Source organism: Pseudorca crassidens, chromosome 9, assembly GCF_039906515.1.
Source record: "Pseudorca crassidens isolate mPseCra1 chromosome 9, mPseCra1.hap1, whole genome shotgun sequence".
NCBI lineage: Eukaryota > Metazoa > Chordata > Mammalia > Artiodactyla > Delphinidae > Pseudorca > Pseudorca crassidens.
In genome coordinates, this window is record NC_090304.1 from 16,837,393 (window position 1) to 16,856,908 (window position 19,516).

The 19,516-nt window shown below is 38.2% G+C and overlaps 1 protein-coding gene across 2 annotated transcripts in view; it reads right to left on the bottom strand.

Moving 5' to 3' along the window:
- The window catches only part of API5 (apoptosis inhibitor 5), a 36,955-nt gene that overhangs the window by 16,911 nt on the left and 528 nt on the right, over positions 1 to 19,516 (bottom strand). For both annotated transcript variants that reach the window (XM_067749345.1, XM_067749344.1), the window contains exons 2-7: positions 5,785 to 5,946; positions 4,600 to 4,693; positions 4,037 to 4,102; positions 3,373 to 3,524; positions 1,935 to 2,141; positions 896 to 1,000 (exon numbers count right to left, since the gene is read on the bottom strand). In XM_067749345.1, coding sequence (XP_067605446.1) covers positions 896 to 1,000; positions 1,935 to 2,141; positions 3,373 to 3,524; positions 4,037 to 4,102; positions 4,600 to 4,693; positions 5,785 to 5,946 — 786 coding nt within the window. The remainder of the gene's footprint in view (positions 1 to 895; positions 1,001 to 1,934; positions 2,142 to 3,372; positions 3,525 to 4,036; positions 4,103 to 4,599; positions 4,694 to 5,784; positions 5,947 to 19,516) is intronic.

Below are 19,516 nucleotides of genomic sequence, written 5' to 3' on the forward strand. Positions count from 1 at the left end.
ATGTGAGTGGCAGGGTAGACTCTAAAACCCAGTTCTCATGACTCTCAATATATCTGTGAGAATTGGTAAGGAAAAGAATATACACTTTCTGCTACAGGTTAACAATGTATAAGAAAGAGACAATGAGCAAGAACTCTTAACAGCAAAGAATTATTTACTAACATTTAGGATGGGCCTCCTTTGCTATCAAACTTAGTCTCTGGATACTAACTCAAAGTATCAGTAATTGCCACTATGTTTTAGGTTCATCTCTGCTTTACTCAATTCCAGTCTGATAAGCCAAACCCAGGACATGTGAAGGAAACCACAGTGTAAGTGCACAGTGAGACTCTTCTCTATCCTACAGACCCATGAAGGAAATGGCACATACATTTCCATATTTCAATTCAATCATCATTACTAGGTGCTTTTCAGAATTCTACATTAGATTCTGAGGATTCAGAGAGGAATAAGGTTAAATTGGGGAGAAAAATGTGAGTATTTTATATGCTGCAAAAAAAATGTATATGTACATCACAGTTGAGATATAAAGGGGATAGAGAGTAGTCAATTCTATTGCAGAACGGATAAAGGACGTTTTGTGTTAATCAGTTAAATCTGGCTCTATCAGTCATAGAGATAGGAACTGTCATAATTGAACAACGTATTTAAAAGTATTAAGGCTACAAAGGCAGAGACTTAGACTATAGTGAAAACTATAGGCGGTGCTTTCCTACTGTAGCAAACTCTCAAAGAATCCATAAAGCATTCCTATGTAATTAATCCTGGGAGAGGTTACTAGCTAGCCACCACTAGGCCTTAAATCTCTTAGAAATCAGATCAAAGTTAGTGGTTTACATTTATGTTGAAATACGGGAATGACTTTTCAGTGCTAAAAGCAGAAATTTTCTCTTACCTCCAACTGTATATCAAGACCCTCCACTGGGGTAGTCAAGGAACTGAGGTTAGGGAGAACTTGCTCACAGAAATAAGTCACAAACCTTGTGGAATGAACATTTTTCTGTAAAAATCCAAAGAACACTGAATTGTCAAAAAAATATATAGATATACATATATTATATTCTCCCAAACAGTAGAATGTCAATAGACAAATGCTCAGTACCAAAGCATCAAGTACTGTGGCTAAAATACAACAGAGTGCATACCCCAAAGCACCCCAGGAGTAACCTCAATAGACAATATATACTTTGTTGCAAAGTAATCTGGAGCATTGGGACTTTTATACATCTTTCAACTCTTATTTGATTCTCAGGTCAAATTTCAGGGGAAACTTTAGTGTTGAATTTTAGACTGTACATTCTCCCTTTAGAAGGACAGCTCCTTTATTTATTTATTTAAAAAACATTTATTTATCTATTTGGCTGTGCCGGGTCTTAGTTGCGGCAGACGGGCTCCTTAGTTGCACCTCACAGGCTCCTTGGTTGTGGTATGCACGTGGGATCTAGTTCCCTGACCAGGGATCGAACCCAGGTCCCCTGCGTTGGGAGTGCTGAGTCTTAACGACTGTACCACCAGGGAAGTACCAGGACAGCTCCTTTAAATTGTGTTTTTCAAACTGTGCTATGCACATCTCAGAAGATTCATGGCCAGAGGAAGCACAAAGCCAGAGATAAAGAGCAAATACACCTACAACAACAATCTAAAAAATTTAAGGAAAAAAAAAGTTAAATTACTAAACTAAGTGCTTTAAAAACTCAGTGAAACTATAAAGTATGATGCAAAATCTCAAGACTTTTAAAAAGTCCCTAAGCAAGACTATATAGAAATTTCTTGCTGCTTTGGGCTCTTCACCTAGGCCTCCATAAAATAAATAATAGCTCCATTGGGTTAATACTTTTATACAAAGGTTTGAGAAGAATGCTCAAGTGTATATCTATAGAATTTTAAGCTAATAGAGTAATCAAAATACCAGGTATATAAAACAAAGAGCTCACAGAGAAGAGGGGTACCGCCTGCCGAGTGCACTGTAAAAGCCTGTCCACACAGTCAGGATCCGAGGGGTTGAAGGTTTGTTCCAGATCAGCCTGTTCAGCCACCAACTCTACCAGTTGTTGCCTTCCACTCACTGTCTGTAAGCTTTTTAACCCAGATAGTATCTTCATAAACAGGACAAATTCCTCACCAGTCACGTCTTCTAGGACCTGGAAAGAGACGATTCAGAACAGTTATTAGTATCTTTATCATTTGAATGGGAAAGAAACATCAATACTGAAACAGCACAGCAAATTTGTTTTGCAAAGTCAGTTTGCTGCTAATGTTCCTGAAATACTGAAGAGAGGACAACTTCAAGCTTCAGTCAAGTTAGCTTCAGAATAAGCCATGTATTTTCAATGGTGCGCTACACTGTTTCCAATGGAACAAAATTTGGTTCTTGGAAAATTTTACTCTTCTTTTACATATAAAGCTCAGATATACATACAGTACATAAACAGATATACAGTATATCTGTGGTATTAAAGTTTCATGGGATAGTGGCTAAGGGAAAAAATATCTAAAAAGGCTCTTCAGGGGGTGATAGCCAAAAAAAGATGGAGAAAATGTGGCAATAAACTGTTAAATCAGACTCAGTTCCCTATATTTAAAAGCAGCCTCATTCACATTAATATGGTAATTGTATACAAAACAGGAGACCATGCAAATTTTAAGCGCTCCATATCAGTAGGTCTAAGCCTTTCTGTTCACTGACCAAAGGAGCAAGCAATCATGACATATCCCACCAGATAACTAGCTGGGGCATAGGTGAAATATGCTGCTCCTTTCTCTCTCACTAAAGAAATCTTATCAATAAGCAAGTGAGTGGTGCTATTAGAGAAAATTTTGAATTTTCCTCAACACATAAAAATAAATTATTCCCAAACGTTGGCACTGTATGAATGAAAAGTTAATTGTGACGCACCTTTCAAATCTTAGCAACTGTAACTATGCCAGCGCTGGGAGCACAAATAAGCATGGTCTCTAGAGCTTATAGTGTCATGGGATAGGATGAAACAACAGGTCATTTCAAGGTGACTTCAGTTTCATTCTGAAATGATCCAGAATACTATGGGAGAATATCCTAAAATCAGGGAGGAAGGGTGGGAATTAGGTAAAAATTCCTGAAGGAAATGATTCCTTCCTGATGAATGCATAAATTTTAAGGATAACACCACAAAGGATTTAAATGTGATCAAACCCTTTAAATTAACACATTGATTCATCATTACAAGTGACCAAAGTGCAAAGCACAACATAAGAAAATCTTGAAGTTCTACGGTGGTTCTTATGGGATATATCACCTTATACACAAGCTACATACAGCACTGATGAATACGGCTAATTTCAAATATGTTCTTGTGCATTAGAGAAGTTCACTAAAAGATAACCGAAGCTTACCTTCTTGGATTCAGTTAGTATAAGTTCCTCTACTTCCTTTGTTAAGACTTCATCTGGTAAAGTCTTAAGTTTTGTAGAAAGGAATTTAATTGCTCTTTCTCTAACAATGTCCTCTCCTTGAAGAATTTGGCTGAACAAGCCACCTAAAGTCCCTGCAAAACAAAACAGTTGCATGTAGCAAGTCAATTCTATATAGGAATGAAATTTTTCAAGTTAATTTGAATTACAGTATTTCTTTTCAAGTGAATTAATAAACTTCCTGAATATCACTGATACTGGTTAAACTGTCTGAAATTTCTAAAGCCCCAACCATAAGAGTGACCATATGCTTTGTTCACAGATTCAGAATCAGCTTGAGCATGACTTTCCTTTTCTATCACTATTAATAATAAATAAACTCAGGTATTTTGGAAGAATTTCTTTAAAGTGGCAAAGGGAGTTTTTCCAACAGACTTCTAAGGGAAAAGTTTGATCTGTTTTTGCAATTATTTCTGCTGGTTTTTCGAGTCACAAACATCTTGAGCTAAGCTTTTTTTGGAGAGTACTTAGAATTTTTATGAAACAGACGTCTGGGTGAATCCCAGACTTTACCCTTAATGAGTACTGCCAAACTCCCCAATTTTTTAGGACATCAAACACAATTCAGAACAAGAAGTGGCCTTACCTTTTGCATCCATCTTAAATATACTTAATAGGGCATTGTTCACTAAGTTAAATTCTGCAGAGTCATCTGGATAGAAAAAAAGTGGTACAATGTATAAAATAAATGAAAAATATCATCTGCTTCATTTTCAAACTTAAGACTCAACATAGTTTCTCACAGATTACATTGAGAGGAGACATATAACTAAGCATTTCTCTCAAGTACCAAGAAAATACATCTTTCTTGTAAGGGTAGAGAACCTGATCTAGTGTACCTGTAAAGCTCTTATGTTAAGATGGTACAATTGAGAAACTACAGGAAATTAGGGGGCGGGGGGGATGGTGGTGAATAAAAATTCCCCAAAGAATCCAGTCATTATACCTTTATAAACAGAATTCAAAACAAAACCAGAAATTAGATAATCACAAGTCAGTAAGCTTCAAACTACTGAATAAAAAAGAGAATTTAAATTTCTATCAGAGGTAGCACCTTCAGAAAAAAAAAAAAAAAAGCTAAGAAAAACAGAGTCATTATTTCAGAGAGAATTTATATTTAGATAAAAGGGTATTAATAAAATTCCTTACCTGTCTGCAAAAGTTGGGTTAGTATATCTGCCACTCGGGGAAGATTTTCTCCAGTGGCAAATTGAGGCAGCTCTTTAATTGCTTGCCGTCGAATCTGAACATAATTTCAAACAAAAAATTAACCAAATACTATCATAAATAAAAACAACCTCAACATTTAAAGAAAACAAAACCCACAGACAAACCATATAGGGGCATATGAGTCACAAAAATATGAGATTTTTAGCAGTTTTAGAAATAATTTACTCCAATTTAATATTCAAAGCTTCACAGAATACTAAAACAAAATGTGGTGGAAAGGGACATTAAATACAATTATCTGGAGTAGGCAGATTTGAGATTATAAACAACAGTTTATATACTGATTATACACAACTGTTGGGTTTTTACTACCTGTGGGTACGTAATACTGTATCCCTCAAGAATGGCTACAGTGTCAATGTCATATCTAATAACTATTTACTTTAGAATTTTCAGTATTGACTACTTAATACATTTGTGAATACATTCTGTGAACTTCATTCCAAATATGCGATCGTGGCTTATCTAGTTTAACATAAAAGTGCAAGGGAGTTAAATCTAACAAATTATGCATGAAATCATGATTCAATGATTTTATTTGAAAAGCCAGGGGCTAATAGTTGAAAATTCTTAGGAACCTGTATCAGCAGCCAGAAATGCTAATGGTTAATTCTGTTCCAAGCAAAAACTATTTCTTTTTAGTCTAGTAATCACATACAATTTTTTCACAGGTCAATTATTTTTCTGCTATGCAAAATATTTAGGGGTGTTAAAACTATATTTTATGCTGCAATACTATTATTATTTTAAATATCCAAGCAAGCATAAATTGACTACAAACTAACACTAGTCTGATTTCATATGCACAATGCGTAATAATCTAAGGAAAAGATGTGAGCCACAACCATTTTCAACAGTGGATAACAAATAAGCAAAACAAAGTATTATGTGATTCTACAGATTTTTCACAGTTGAAAGAACTAATATATTTTCTTACATGTAGGTTTAAGCCTTGGTATGTTGTCACACCAGGCCACACTGCAGTATTTTATTGTTCACTGATATGATTGGTACTTCAGTTATATTAGGTACACGCAGAAAATATTTGAAAATGGCAAAAGCAACATCTGAAAACTTGTTGAAAAGTGTCAAACATAAACTTACTGATACGTCTTCATCCTCACAGAGGTCTAACTGTGCATTGATAGCAGAATCAGCCAATTCTGGAAAATGCTTAAAGAATTTTGGAATAAACTGAGCTGCTAATCTTTTTTCCTTGGTACCACCTTTGACACCATCCAATATCACTTGATAAGCATCTTTATGCTGAAAGAAAGAATGAAGTAGAAAAGAAACACAATTTTGAAGGATGGGAAGCTAAACAAACTTCTTTGAGTCTCCTTTAAATTAGTTAAATTTTACATAGGCTAAGAAATGGGCTTATTTTTGGAGTTTTACTGCTTAAATTTGACAGCTACCTTCCTACTATCTGCTCCCTGTCCCCCATGTTATTATTTGTGAGTTGGGAAAGGAGAAGAATGACTCTAATATTAAGTGGAAAAAGCAAGTAAGTTTGTTATGTACCAACACTTCTTTATTCTATTGATTACTGACCCTAGCCTTGTGATTGTATCATGCTTTAAAAATTTGTAATGAATATAATGGAATTCTCAAAGAATTGTGTTACATTTACTTAAATATATTTATCTGTTTCCAATTACCACCTTGCAGAAGGTAGAGAGAATACACTCTTGAAATTAAGCAATACGAGGAAGGTTAGGAAGCTTTATTTTGCCTCACATCTTAGGATATAAAAACAGTAATTCATTCTATATGGCCAACCAATTTTGATGAAGATAGATGCTAATATCACATATTTAACTTTTCATTAAAATAATACATTCAAAGCTCATTTGTTTCCTTTAAAAAAAAATTTCAGAAGTGCTGTCCCTCAGATACTCATAATGTGAAGAATCAACAAGTTCCCAATCCCCCCTACACACTTGCCTCCAAACCAGTCCTTTTATTAAATGGATCAAGCTGGCAAACAAAGTAACAAATATCACAGTTACACAATACTTTTAATTCCTGGAAAACCTTAAACATAATACAAATACCAAATATGTATTTACTCTGTATAAAGAAATTCTCTAAATGCTTTAGATAAGTGAGCTTGCTTTATGCCATCAAGAGCGTAAAACTAAAGAACAGAAAATGGATTAGAGAATTACCACAAATTTAGTTTTGTGATAATTCTTCTCATGGACAATATACTGTGTTAAGTGAAAAAATATATAGCATGATGAAAAGTTATTTAGGTTCAGTGGGATCTCAATTAAGGACATTATTATCATTATTTTTGGCCACCCTACACGGCATGCAAGATCTTAGTTCCCCAACCAGGGATCGAACCCGTGCCCCCTGCAGTGGAAGCTCAAAGCCTTGACCACTGGACCACCAGGGAAGTCCCAAGGACATTATTTTAAAAAAATAATCAGAAATAAAGTGCTCCATGTATCAAAAGGCTATGATCACAATTAGATCTTCTAAAGGTACACATTTTAATATAATCTGCATAATTACTAGATTACTTTAAAAGTTCATATATTGCCAACCTATCTAAAAAAACAAATTCTAAAAATTATTTCTAATAAACAAATTCCATCAAACCGATTAATGACAACTCCTTCTACTATCTTAAACATTAATACCACCCCCTAAATAACAGAAATTTCTGTGAATAAGGTTAGCTTCCTCATGAAATGCAGACACAAAATCAGTCTTCAGGAGTTACTACTTCAAAAGTGTATTATACACTTTTGGGCTTCCCTGGTGGCGCATTGGTTAAGAATCCACCTGCCAATGCAGGGGACATGGGTTCAAGCCCTGGGCCGGGAAGATCCCACATGCCTCGGAGCAACTAAGCCTGTGCGCCACAACTACTTAGTCTGCGCTCTAGAGCCCACAAGCCACAACTACTGAAGCCCGTGCGCGTAGAGCCCATGCTCTGCAACAAGAGAAGCCACGGCAATGAGAAGCCCACGCACCACAACGAAGAGTAGCCCCCATCTGCCGCAACTAGAGAAAGCCCACACGCAGCAATGAAGACACAACGCAGCCAAAAATAAATAAGTTTATATTTTAAAAAGTGTATTATACACTTTTTAGTGCAAAGGTTCAAAAAAATCATGGCTGACTTCTCTACCAATGTACACTCCTGTGGCTTGATTCATAGCTTCTAGTAGACTTCATAAAACTGAAGTATTGAGCAGTCTGACATCCTTAGTTTTTGCAGAGTATCACAATCCAATTTTCTTTAACTCAAACTTCAGACTTTACTTATAAATCCCTTTGAATTGTCTAAAATTCACTGTCTAAAATTAAATGAAGGATCCCTGCTTAAAACAACCATCCCCCTACCAAGGGAAAAAAATGTGGAATAGAATAAAAAGGGATTATTAGTAACACTTACTGAAAGCCTACATGGAACTGTGGAATGCCTTCTGTACATGCCTCACAATAATCCTGAATTAGGTGTTACTATGCTTGTTTTTCAGATGAGAAAACCAAGTCTTAGAGAAGTGAAATAATTTGTCCAGAACCACATATAGTTAGTTAAGTAGCAGATCCAGGACCTGAACGTGGTTCTGATGGCCTTTTAAGTCAAGATCTGTGCCTAATACCAAGCTTCTTTAATTGGAATCTTTCAAATTAGTGTCCTGAGATCTTAATTAACAAAGGAGGAGAGAAAGAAAAGCTTGCCAGATGGAGGATTGTCAAAGGTAAAATTTGAGTCCTAAATACAGTCTCCACACAGGCATATAAATTGAAATGTAGTATATTAAACAGCAAGACCTTTGGAAAGTTAAGACATTTTAACATAGTCATAATAGAAATCAAAGTTTTTATCATTAATAGGCATCAGTTCTATCAAATAATTTCACAGACATTACAATAGACTTCAACTAATTATCCTTTATGAAATGCAAAATAAAATTATATTCTTCCTTGCCAGCTTTTTGAATTATGTCCTTTAACTGTAGTACAGGGACAGGACTTTTTAACAGAAATCTCCTTAAAGTAATTACTACTTCTGCTTTTCAAAGTAGGAAACAAGATATAAGTGATATTTGCAGTGATCATAGTGATTTAGTAACAAGTAGGAATGTAACCATAATAAAATGTTTCAAATACTACACAGCACTGTGTATCTTTGCTTTTCCAATAGTTGTATTTATATTTTAGCTGGATAAATTAATGATCCTAATTAGAAGCTTTTTTTGTTGTTTTTCTTTTTTTGCGGTACGCGGGCCTCTCACTGTTGTGGCCTCTCCCATTGCGGAGCACAGGCTCCGGACGCACAGGCTCAGTGGCCATGGCTCACGGGCCCAGCTGCTCCGCACCACGTGGGATCTTCCCAGACCGGGGCACGAGCCCGTGTCGCCTGCATCAGCAGGCGGACTCTCAACCACTGCGCCACCAGGGAAGCCCAAGAAGCTTTAATTGTAAATACTTTTAATGGATTTCTAAAGCTGTGTATTTATGTGTGATTTTAATTTCCAATTAAAGGAGAAAACTCTAGAGCAATCTCTAAGATATTTTCAAGTAAAAAAGTCAGTTACAATTTGATCCACATTCAGCAGACACATTCTAAAAGAAAAACCTTGCAATTATGATTGTCAAATCACAACTGACATGCATAAGTGGTCACTGACGTGCCAGGTAAGCGACGTTTGGGTCCAGGATGCAGCCTTCATGAAATAAAGCAGAAGAAGAGAGGATGAGAAGAAAGAGAAGACAGGATGTAGCTTCAACAAATTTCTCAAGTATGACATAAAAAGAAAATGGGTAAGCTAAGCTATACTACTTCCTTCCTCAGACTCAATTAATAGACTTAGTTTGAATTTAATATAAGTGTTAAACTGTTAACACTTCTACATTATTTTTGAGTGATTATGAACTTGGTTGGTCTGTGATTTTAGCTTAAGCATACCAAAAAAAAGTACCAAAAGAATGCTATTTCATGAAATATAAGTCAGTAAAGCTTACACTCTTCCACACTTAGGAGCCAATATACTCCTGTATAAGAGAACACAGCAGGAAGGAGGAGCTTCAAGATGGCAGAAGAGTAAGACGTGGAGATCACCTTCCTCCCCATAAATACATCAGAAATACATCTACATGTGGAACAACTCCTACAGAACACCTACTGAATGCTGGCAGAAGACCTCAGACCTCGAAAAGGCAAGAAACTCCCCATGTACCTGGGTAGGGCAAAAGAAAAACGGAAAAACAGACCCAAAAGAATAGGGACGGGACCTGCACCAGTGGGAGGGAGCTGTGAAGGAGGAAAGGTTTCCACACACTAGAAGCCCCTTTGCGGTCGGAGACTGCGGGTGGCGGAGTGGGGGAGCTTCAGAGCCACAGAGGAGAGCGCAGCCACAGGGGTGTGGAGGGCAAAGCGGAGAGATTCCCGCACAGAGGATCGGTGCCAACCGGCACTCACCAGCCTGAGAGGCTTGTCTGCTCACCCGCCGGGGCGGGCGCGGCTGCGAGCTGAGGCTTGGGCTTCGGTCGGATGCAGGGAGAGGACTGGGGTTGGCGGCGTGATCACAGCCTGAAGGGGGCTAATGCACCACGGCTAGCTGGGGGGGAGTCTGGGGAAAAGTCTGGACCTGCCGAAAAGGCAAGGGACTTTTTCTTGCCTCTTTGTTTCCTGGTGCGCGAGGTGAGGGAATTAACAGCACAGCTGAACGGAGCTCCAGAGGTGGGCGCGCAAGCCGCGGCTAACAGCGTGGACCCCAGAGATGGGCATGAGACGCTAAGGCTGCTGCTGCTGCCACCAAGAAGCCTGTGTGTGAGCACAGGTCACTATCCACACCCCCCTTCCGGGAGCCTGTGCAGCCCGCCACTGCCAGGGGTCCCGTGATCCAGGGACAACTTCCCTGGGAGAACACATGGCGAACCTAAGGCTGATGCAACACACTGGCCTCTGCCGCCGCAGGCTCACCCCGAACTCCGTACCCCTCCCTCCTCCCAGCCCAAGTGAGCCCGAGCCCCCGAATCAGCTGCTCCTTTAACCCCATCCTGTCTGGGCGGGAACAGACACCCTCAGGTGACCTACAAGCAGAGGCAGGGGCAAATTCAAAGCTGAACCCCAGGAACTGTGAAAACAAAGAGAAAGGGAAATGTCTCCCAGCAGCCTCAGGAGCAGCGGATTAAATTTCCACAGTCAACTTGATGTACCCTGCATCTGTGGAATACCTGAATAGACAACGAATCATCCCAAATTGAGGAAGTGGACTTTGGGAGCAACAATATATATATTTTTTTCCCTTTTTCTTTTTTTGTGACTGTGTATGTGTATGCTTCTGTGTGTGATTTTGTCTGTATAGCTTTGCTTTTACCATTTATCCTAGGGTTCTGTCTGTCCATTTTTTGTGCTTTTTTTTAGTATACTTTTTAGTGCTTATCATTGCTGACTTTGTTTTTTGGCTTGGCTGCTCTCTTCTTTCTTTCTTTTTTTTTTAATTACTTAAAAAATCTTTTTTAATAATTATTTTATATTTTAATAACTTTATTTTATTTTATCTTCTTCTTTCTTTTTTCTCCCTTTTATTCTGAGCCGTGTGGATGACAGGCTCTTGGTGCTCCAGCCAGGCGTTAGGGCTGTGCCTCTGAGGTGGGACAGCCAAGTTTAGGACATTGGTCCACAAGAGACCTCCCAGCTCCACGTAATATCAAATGGCGAAAATCTCCCAGAGATTGCCACCTCAATGCCAAGACCCAGATCCACTCAACGACCAGAAAGCTCCAGTGCTGGACATGCTATGCCAAACAACTAGCAAGACAGGAACACAGCCCCACCCATTAGCAGAGAGGCTGCCTAAAATAATAAGGCCACAGACAACCCAAAACACACACCAGACGTGGACCTGCCCACCAGAAAGACAAGATCCAGCCTCATGCACCAGAACACAGGCACGAATCCCCTCCACCAGAAAGCACACACAACCCACTGAACCAACCTTAGCCACTGGGAGCAGACACCAAAAACAACGGGAACTATGAACCTGCAGTCTGTGCAAAGGAGACCCCCAAACACAGAAAGTTAAGCAAAATGAGAAGAGAGAGAAACACACAGCAGATGAAGGAGCAAGGAAAAAACCCACCAGAACAAACAAATGAAGAGGAAATAGTATGCCTGAAAAAGGATTCAGAATAATGATAGTAAAGATGATCCAAAATCTTGGAAATAGAATGGGGAAAATACAAGAAATGTTTAACAGGGAACTAGAAGAACTAAAGAGCAAACAGTGGTGAACAACACAATAAATGAAATTAAAAATGCTCTAGAAGGGATCAATAGCAGAATAACTGAGGCAGAAGAACGGATAAGTGACCTGGAAGATAAAATAGTGGAAATAACTACTGCAGAGCAGAATAAAGAAAAAAAAATGAAAAGAATTGAGGACAGTCTCAGAGAACTCTGGGAGAACATTAAACGCACCAACATTCGAATTATAGGGGTCCCAGAAGAAGAAAAGATGAGCAAAGAAACTGAGAAAATATTTGAAGAGATTATAGTTGAAAACTTCCCTAATATAGGAAAGGAAATAGTTAAGCAGTCCAGGAAGCACAGGAAGCACAGAAAGTCCCATACAGGATAAATCCAAGGAGAAGTCCAGGAAGCACAGAAAGTCCCATACAGGATAAATCCAAGGAGAAACACGCCAAGACACATACTAATCAAACTATCAAAAATTAAATACAAAGAAAAAATATTAAAAGCAGCAAGGGAAAAACAACAAATAACATACAAGGGAACCCCATAAGGTTAACAGCTGATCTTTCAGCATAAACTCTCCAAGCCAGAAGGAAGTGGCAGGACATATTTAAAGTGATGAAGGGGAAAAACCTACAACCAAGATTACTCTACCCAGCAAGGATCTCATTCAGATTTGACGGAGAAATTAAAACTTCTACAGACAACCAAAAGCTAAGAGAATTCAGCACCACCAAACCAGCTCTACAACAAATGCTAAAGGAATTTCTCTAGGCAAGAAACACAAGAGAAGGAAAAGACTTACAATAACAAACCCAAAACAATTAAGAATATGGTAATAGGAACATACATATTGATAATTACCTTAAATGTAAATGGATTAAACGCTCCAACCAAAAGATACAGACTGCCTGAATGGATACAAAAACAAGACCTGTCTATATGCTGTCTACAAGAGACCCACTTCAGACCTAGGGACACACACAGACTGAAAGTCAGGGGATAGAAAAAGATATTCCATGCAAATGGAAATCAAAAGAAAGCTGGAGTAGCAATTCTCATATCAGACAAAAAAGACTTTAAAACAAAGACTATTACAAGAGACAAAGAAGGAGACTATATAATGATCAAAGGATCAATCCAAGAAGAAGATATAACAGTTGTAAATATTTATGCACCCAACACAGGAGCATCTCAATACATAAGGCAAATACTAACAGCCATAAAAGGGGAAATCGACAGTAACACAACAATAGTAGGGGACTTTTACACCCCACTTTCAACAATAGACAGACCCAAAATGAAAATAAATAAGGAAACACAAGCTTCAAATGATGCATTAAACAAGATGGACTTAATTGATATTTATAGGACATTCTATCCAAAAGGAACAGAATACACTTTCTTCTCAAGTGCTCATGGAACATTCTCCAGGATAGATCATATCTTGGGTCACAAATCAAGCCTTGGTAAATTTAAGAAAATTGAAATCGTATCAAGTATCTTTTCCGACCACAACGCTATGAGACTAGATACAAATTACAGGAAAAAATCTGTAAAAAAATACAAACACATGGAGGCTAAACAATACACTAGTTAATAACCAAGAGACCACTGAAGAAATCAAAGAGGAAATAAAAAATACCTAGAAACAAATGACAATGAAAACACAACGACCCAAAACCCATGGGATGCAGCAAAAGCAGTTCTAGAAGGGAAGTTTAGAGCAATACAATCCTACCTCAAGAAACAACAAACATCTCAAATAAACAACTTAACCTTACACCTAAAGCAAGTAAAGAAAGAACAAAAAAGCCCCAAAGTTACCAAAAGAAAAGAAATCATAAAGATCAGATCAGAAATAAATGAAAAAGAAATGAAGGAAATGATAGCAAACATCAATAAAACTAAAAGCTGGTTCTTTGAGAAGATAAACAAAATTGATAAACCGTTAGCCAGACTCATCAAGAAAAAAAGGGAGAAGACTCAAATCAACAGAATTAGAAATGAAAAAGGAGAAGTAACAACTGACACTGCAGAAATACAAAGGATCATGAGAGATTAATACAAGCAACTATATGCCAACAAAATGGACAACCTGGATGAAATGGACAAATTCTTAGAAATGCACAACCTTCCGAGACTGAACCAGGAAGAAATAGAAAATATGAACAGACCAATCACAAGCACTAAAATTGAAACTGTGATTAAAAATCTTCCAACAAACAAAAGCCCAGGACCAGATGGCTTCACAGGTGAATTCTATCAAACATTTAGAGAAGAGCGAACACCTATCCTTCTCAAACACTTCCAAAATATAGCAGAGGGAGGAACACTCCCAAACTCACTCTACGAGGCCACTGTCACCCTGATACCAAAACCAGACAAAGGTGACATGAAGAAAGCAAACTACAGACCAATATCACTGATGAACATAGATGCAAAAATCATCAACAAAATACTGGCAAACAGAATCCAACAGCACATTAAAAGGTTCATACACCATGATCAAGTGGGGTTTATCCCAGGAATGCAAGGATTCTTCGATATATGCAAATCAATCAATGTGATACAGCATATTAAAAAATTCAAGGAGAAAAATCATATGATCAACTAAATAGAGGCAGAGAAAGCTTTCAACAAAATTCAACACCCATTTATGATAAAAACCCTCAAGAAAGTAGGCATAGAGGGAACTTACCTCAACAGAATAAGGCCATATATGACAAACCCACAGCCAACATCGTCCTCAATGGTGAAAAACTGAAACCATCTCCACTAAGATCAGGAACAAGACAAGGTTGCCCACTCTCACCACAATTATTTAACATAGTTTTGGAAGTTTTAGCCACAGAAGTCAGAGAAGAAAAAGAAATAAAAAGAATCCAAATCGGAAAAGAAGTAGTAAAGCTGTCACTGTTTGCAGATGACATGATACTATACATTAGAGAATCCTAAAGATGCTACCAGAAAACTACTAGATCTAATCAATGAATTTGGTAAAGTTGCAGAATACAAAATTAATGCACAGAAATCTCTTGCATTCCTATACACTAATGATGAAAAAATTTGAAAGTGAAATTAAGAAAACACTCCCATTTACCACTGCAACAAAAAGAATAAAATATCTAGAATAAACCTACTTAAGGAGACAAAAGACCTGTATGCAAAAAGAAAAAAATTATAAGACACTGATGAAAGAAATTAAAGATGATACAAATAGATGGAGAGATATACCATGTTCTTGGATTGGAAGAATCAACATTGTGAAAATGACTCTACTACCCAAAGCAATCTACAGATTCAATGCAATCCGTATCAAACTACCACTGGCATTTTTCACAGAACTAGAACAAAAAATTTCTCAATTTGTATGGAAACACAAAGACCCCAAATAGCCAAATCAATCTTGAGAAAGAAAAACGGAGCTGGAGGAATCAGGCACCCTGACTTCAGACAATACTACAAAGCTACAGTAATCAAGACAGTATGGTACTGGCACAAAAACAGAAATACAGATCAACGCAACAGGATAGAAAGCACAGAGATAAACCCACGCACATATGCTCGCCTTATCTTTGATAAAGGAGGCAAGAATATCCAGTGGAGAAAAGACAGCCTTTTCAATAAGTGGTGCTGGGAAAACTGGACAGCTACGTGTAAAAATATGAAATTAGAACACTTCCTAACACCATACTCAAAAATAAACTCAAAATGGATTAAATACCTAAATGTAACGCCAGACACTATCAAACTCTTAGAGGAGGGCTTCCCTGGTGGCGCAGTGGTTGAGAATCTGTCTGCCAATGCAGATGACACGGGTTTGAGCCCTGGTCTGGGAAGATCCCACATGCCGCGGAGCAACTAGCCCCGTGAGCCACAATTACTGAGCCTGCGCGTCTGGAGCCTGTGCTCCGCAACAAGAGAGGCCGCGATAGTGAGAGGCCTGCGCACCGCGATGAAGAGTGCCCCCCACTTGCCGCAGCTAGAGAAAGCCCTCACACAGAAACGAAGAGCCAACACAGCCATAAATAAATAAATAAAAATTTAAAAAACTCTTAGAGGAAAACATACGCAGAACACTCTATGACATAAATCGCAGCAAGATCTTCTTTGACCAACCTCCTAGAGAAATGGAAATAAAAACAAAAATAAACAAATGGGACCTAATGAAACTTAAAAGCTTTTGCACAGCAAAGGAAAACACAAACAAGACGAAAAGACAACCCTCAGAATGGGAGAAAATATTTGCAAATGAAGCAACTGACAAAGGATTAATCTCCAAAATTTACAAGCAGCTCATGCAGCTCAACATCAAAAAAACAAACAACCCAATCCAAAAATGGGCAGAAGACCTAAATAGACATTTCTCCAAAGAAGATATACAGACTGCCAACAAACACATGAAAGAATGCTCAACATCATTAATCATTAGAGAAATGCAAATCAAAACTACAAAGAGATATCATGTCACACCAGTCAGAATGGCCATCATCAAAAAATCTACGAACAATAAATTCTGGAGAGGGTGTGGAGAAAAGGGAACACTCTTGCACTGTTGGTGGGAATGTAAATTGATACAGCCACTATGGAGAATAGTATGGAGGTTCCTTAAAAAACTACAAATAGAACTACCATATGACCCAGCAATCCCACTACTGGGCATATACCCTGAGAAAACCATAATTCAAAAAGAGTCATGTACCAAAATGTTCATTGCAGCTCTATTTACAATAGCCAGCACATGGAAACAACCTAAGTGTCCATCATCGGATGAATGGATGAAGAAGATGTAGCACATATATACAATGGAATATTACTCAGCCATAAAAAGAAATGAAATTGAGTTATCTGTAGTGAGGATGATGAACCTAGAGTCTGTCATACAGAGTGAAGTAAGTCAGAAAGAGAAAAACAAATACCGTATGCTAACACATATATATGGGATCTAAAAAAAAAGAAAAAGGTCATGAAGAACTTAGGGGCAAGACGTGAATAAAGACACAGACGTAGTAGAGAATGGACTTGAGGACACAGGGAGGGGGAAGGGTAAGCTGGGTCAAAGTGAGAGAGTGGTAGTGTATATATGGACATATATACATTACCAAACGTAAAATAGAGAGCTAGTGGGAAGCAGTCGCATAGCACAGGGAGATCAGCTCGGTGCTTTGTAACTGCCTGGAGGGGTGGGATAGGGAGGGTGGGAGGGAGGGAGACGCAAGAGGAAAGAGATATGGGAACATATGTATATGTATAACTGATTCACTCTGTTATAAAGCAGAAACTAACACACCATTTTAAAGCAATTATACTCCAATAAAAATGTAAAAAAAATGTTCTTCAATAGGCTATATAAAAAAGCAAGCAGATATTCCTAATTAAAAAAATAAAATAAAATAAAATAAAAGGGGTACTGACAGTAGCAGAGAGGGCACTCCCTTCAGTGGTGGCTCTGTGAGCAGCATCTGCTGTACTCATCTCTTTTAAAAAGGGCGAAAATCAAAATAAAGTTAGAAGTAAGTTCTAGACTAAGAAATATGGTTTCAGAAGTGTCCAGATAGGTACCGGCCAGGAAATGTAAAGTCTTGACTGTAAATCTTAACAAGGTGACATGAAAATCTGGCTGTGCTACACTATGAATGTAAATATTTTTTTCTCTCCTTAAAAAAACGTGAATGGTGTCCCTTCCGTTAAGTTGGCTCTTGCTTTTGTTAATTAAATTCACATGCAGTATCTTGAAGCTCAATACACCTTTTTGGGTGAGCGGTTTTAGGAATTTTCTCTAAAAGGAAAGAAGTATTACACAATAGAGCAGAATTAGTTGGCATTACGGTTTAGTCTAGCTTCAGTTCTCCCAGAATTCACTGTTTGAGGCTGAGCAAATCACAACCTTTCATCACCCAAAGATTTTTTTTCCTTATTTAGTTGCTTGACAATTGTCATTACAGTGTCATGAAGGTACTGATCTCCCATCACCTAAGGGAACCGTGCTAAAATTTTACTGCCCAGCAGTCTGGTACATGGTAGGCACTCAAGAAAACATACTGAATAAATGAAATTGTGGGTCCTCATGAAAGTCTGCATAAAAGGGTCCCTCCTGTTTTTCACAAAATTCTGTCTCCTAAGCACTCTTCCTAAATTAAAAGCAGATTTTTGCCTTGAGAAACACTACTGACCTCTTGAGAGAGAACTCTGAATCTAAACTGGTATTTATAATTAAAGACAATATAAGAGGGAAATGAGAGCAACTCTCCATTATTCATAGAATATAAAAATCCCATTTGGCTTCTATTTGCTCTAACATACTGTAAGTAGGTGGCTGTCAACCTTTATCCTACTTCAGCAAAAAATGAGGGTGGGGTTATGGGACAGCACTCTGCATACAGTTTCAAAGTTTCCCTAGAAGATTCCTGAATCACCTCTTTGGGAGAGCACCATATACAAATTGACTTGAGAATCACTGTTGTACCTTTTATTCCATCCCCTCTGCTGATGCGCAACAAAGTCAATTTCAGGGAGAACAATTAGCTACAATCTCCCCCAACTCAGTCATAATGAATGAAACTATCTTCACTACTAGTTCTCTATAGGAACAAGGACAACAAACTCAAACTGAGTGACCATAAGTTTTTCCCACCTTGCCTTAATCGGCAGAAAATGTCTCCTTCCCAGCCAACTTAACACACACACCCTACATACATCTACAACAGACTGACTGTCAGTATATATTTCTCATTGATGATGTCAAAATTTCCTACTGAAATGAAAACGTGCAGGGAAGGAAAACCAACTGATATCTGAAAATGGTATATTCGCAATTCTAGATTAAGCTAAAATAAGGTCCCAACATCAAAATTTTTTTTTGTTCGGCTAAGAAAGGTTCTACCTGAATGTCTGGAAAAGGGGATGGGAGAGGTAAAGCCCAGTTTTGCTCATGTTATCAGACTCTGGGATCTGCCACTCACTACTCCAAGAGATGGGTAAGCAGAAGAATCACATGACGTTCTAGGCACTGAAAAGATACAGCATGGGATTTCCAACAACAATGGTCAAGATTACCGCGGGGAGAGCCTGGTTCTTTTCCCAAGAAAACACACGACCACTTGTCAATTCCTCAACTTCAAAGGACTCCAGTACTTGAAAATTCACAAAGAAGCAATGGCTCGTACAGCCAATTCAACACTTGCCAGACAACTCTATTTAAAACTGCACTCTCCCCCAACCCCCTCTACGGCCCTGTTATATTTTCTTCACGACACTCCATTGGGGGAAAGGGGGGAAGCATCTCTCTTTCTTATTTATCACTAGTCTCCCTCACTAAAGGTGCTTTCTGGGAGCGCATGTGTTTTTCTGTCTCGTACCTCCAGCGCCCGGCGCAGAGCCTGGTCCATGACAGGCGCTCAAAAAATGTACTGAATAATGAAATCATAAGCCCTCGTTAAGTCTGGACGAAAGGGCCTTTCTGTATTTCACAAACTTCTGTCTCCCAAATTCTCTTCGTAAATTAATTGCAGATTTTTGCCTCGAGAAAGACATTTTTGACCTCTCGAGGACTCTCATTCTAATCTTCCAAGGGACTGAGCGCCACCGAAAAGGAGAAAAACTTCAGTG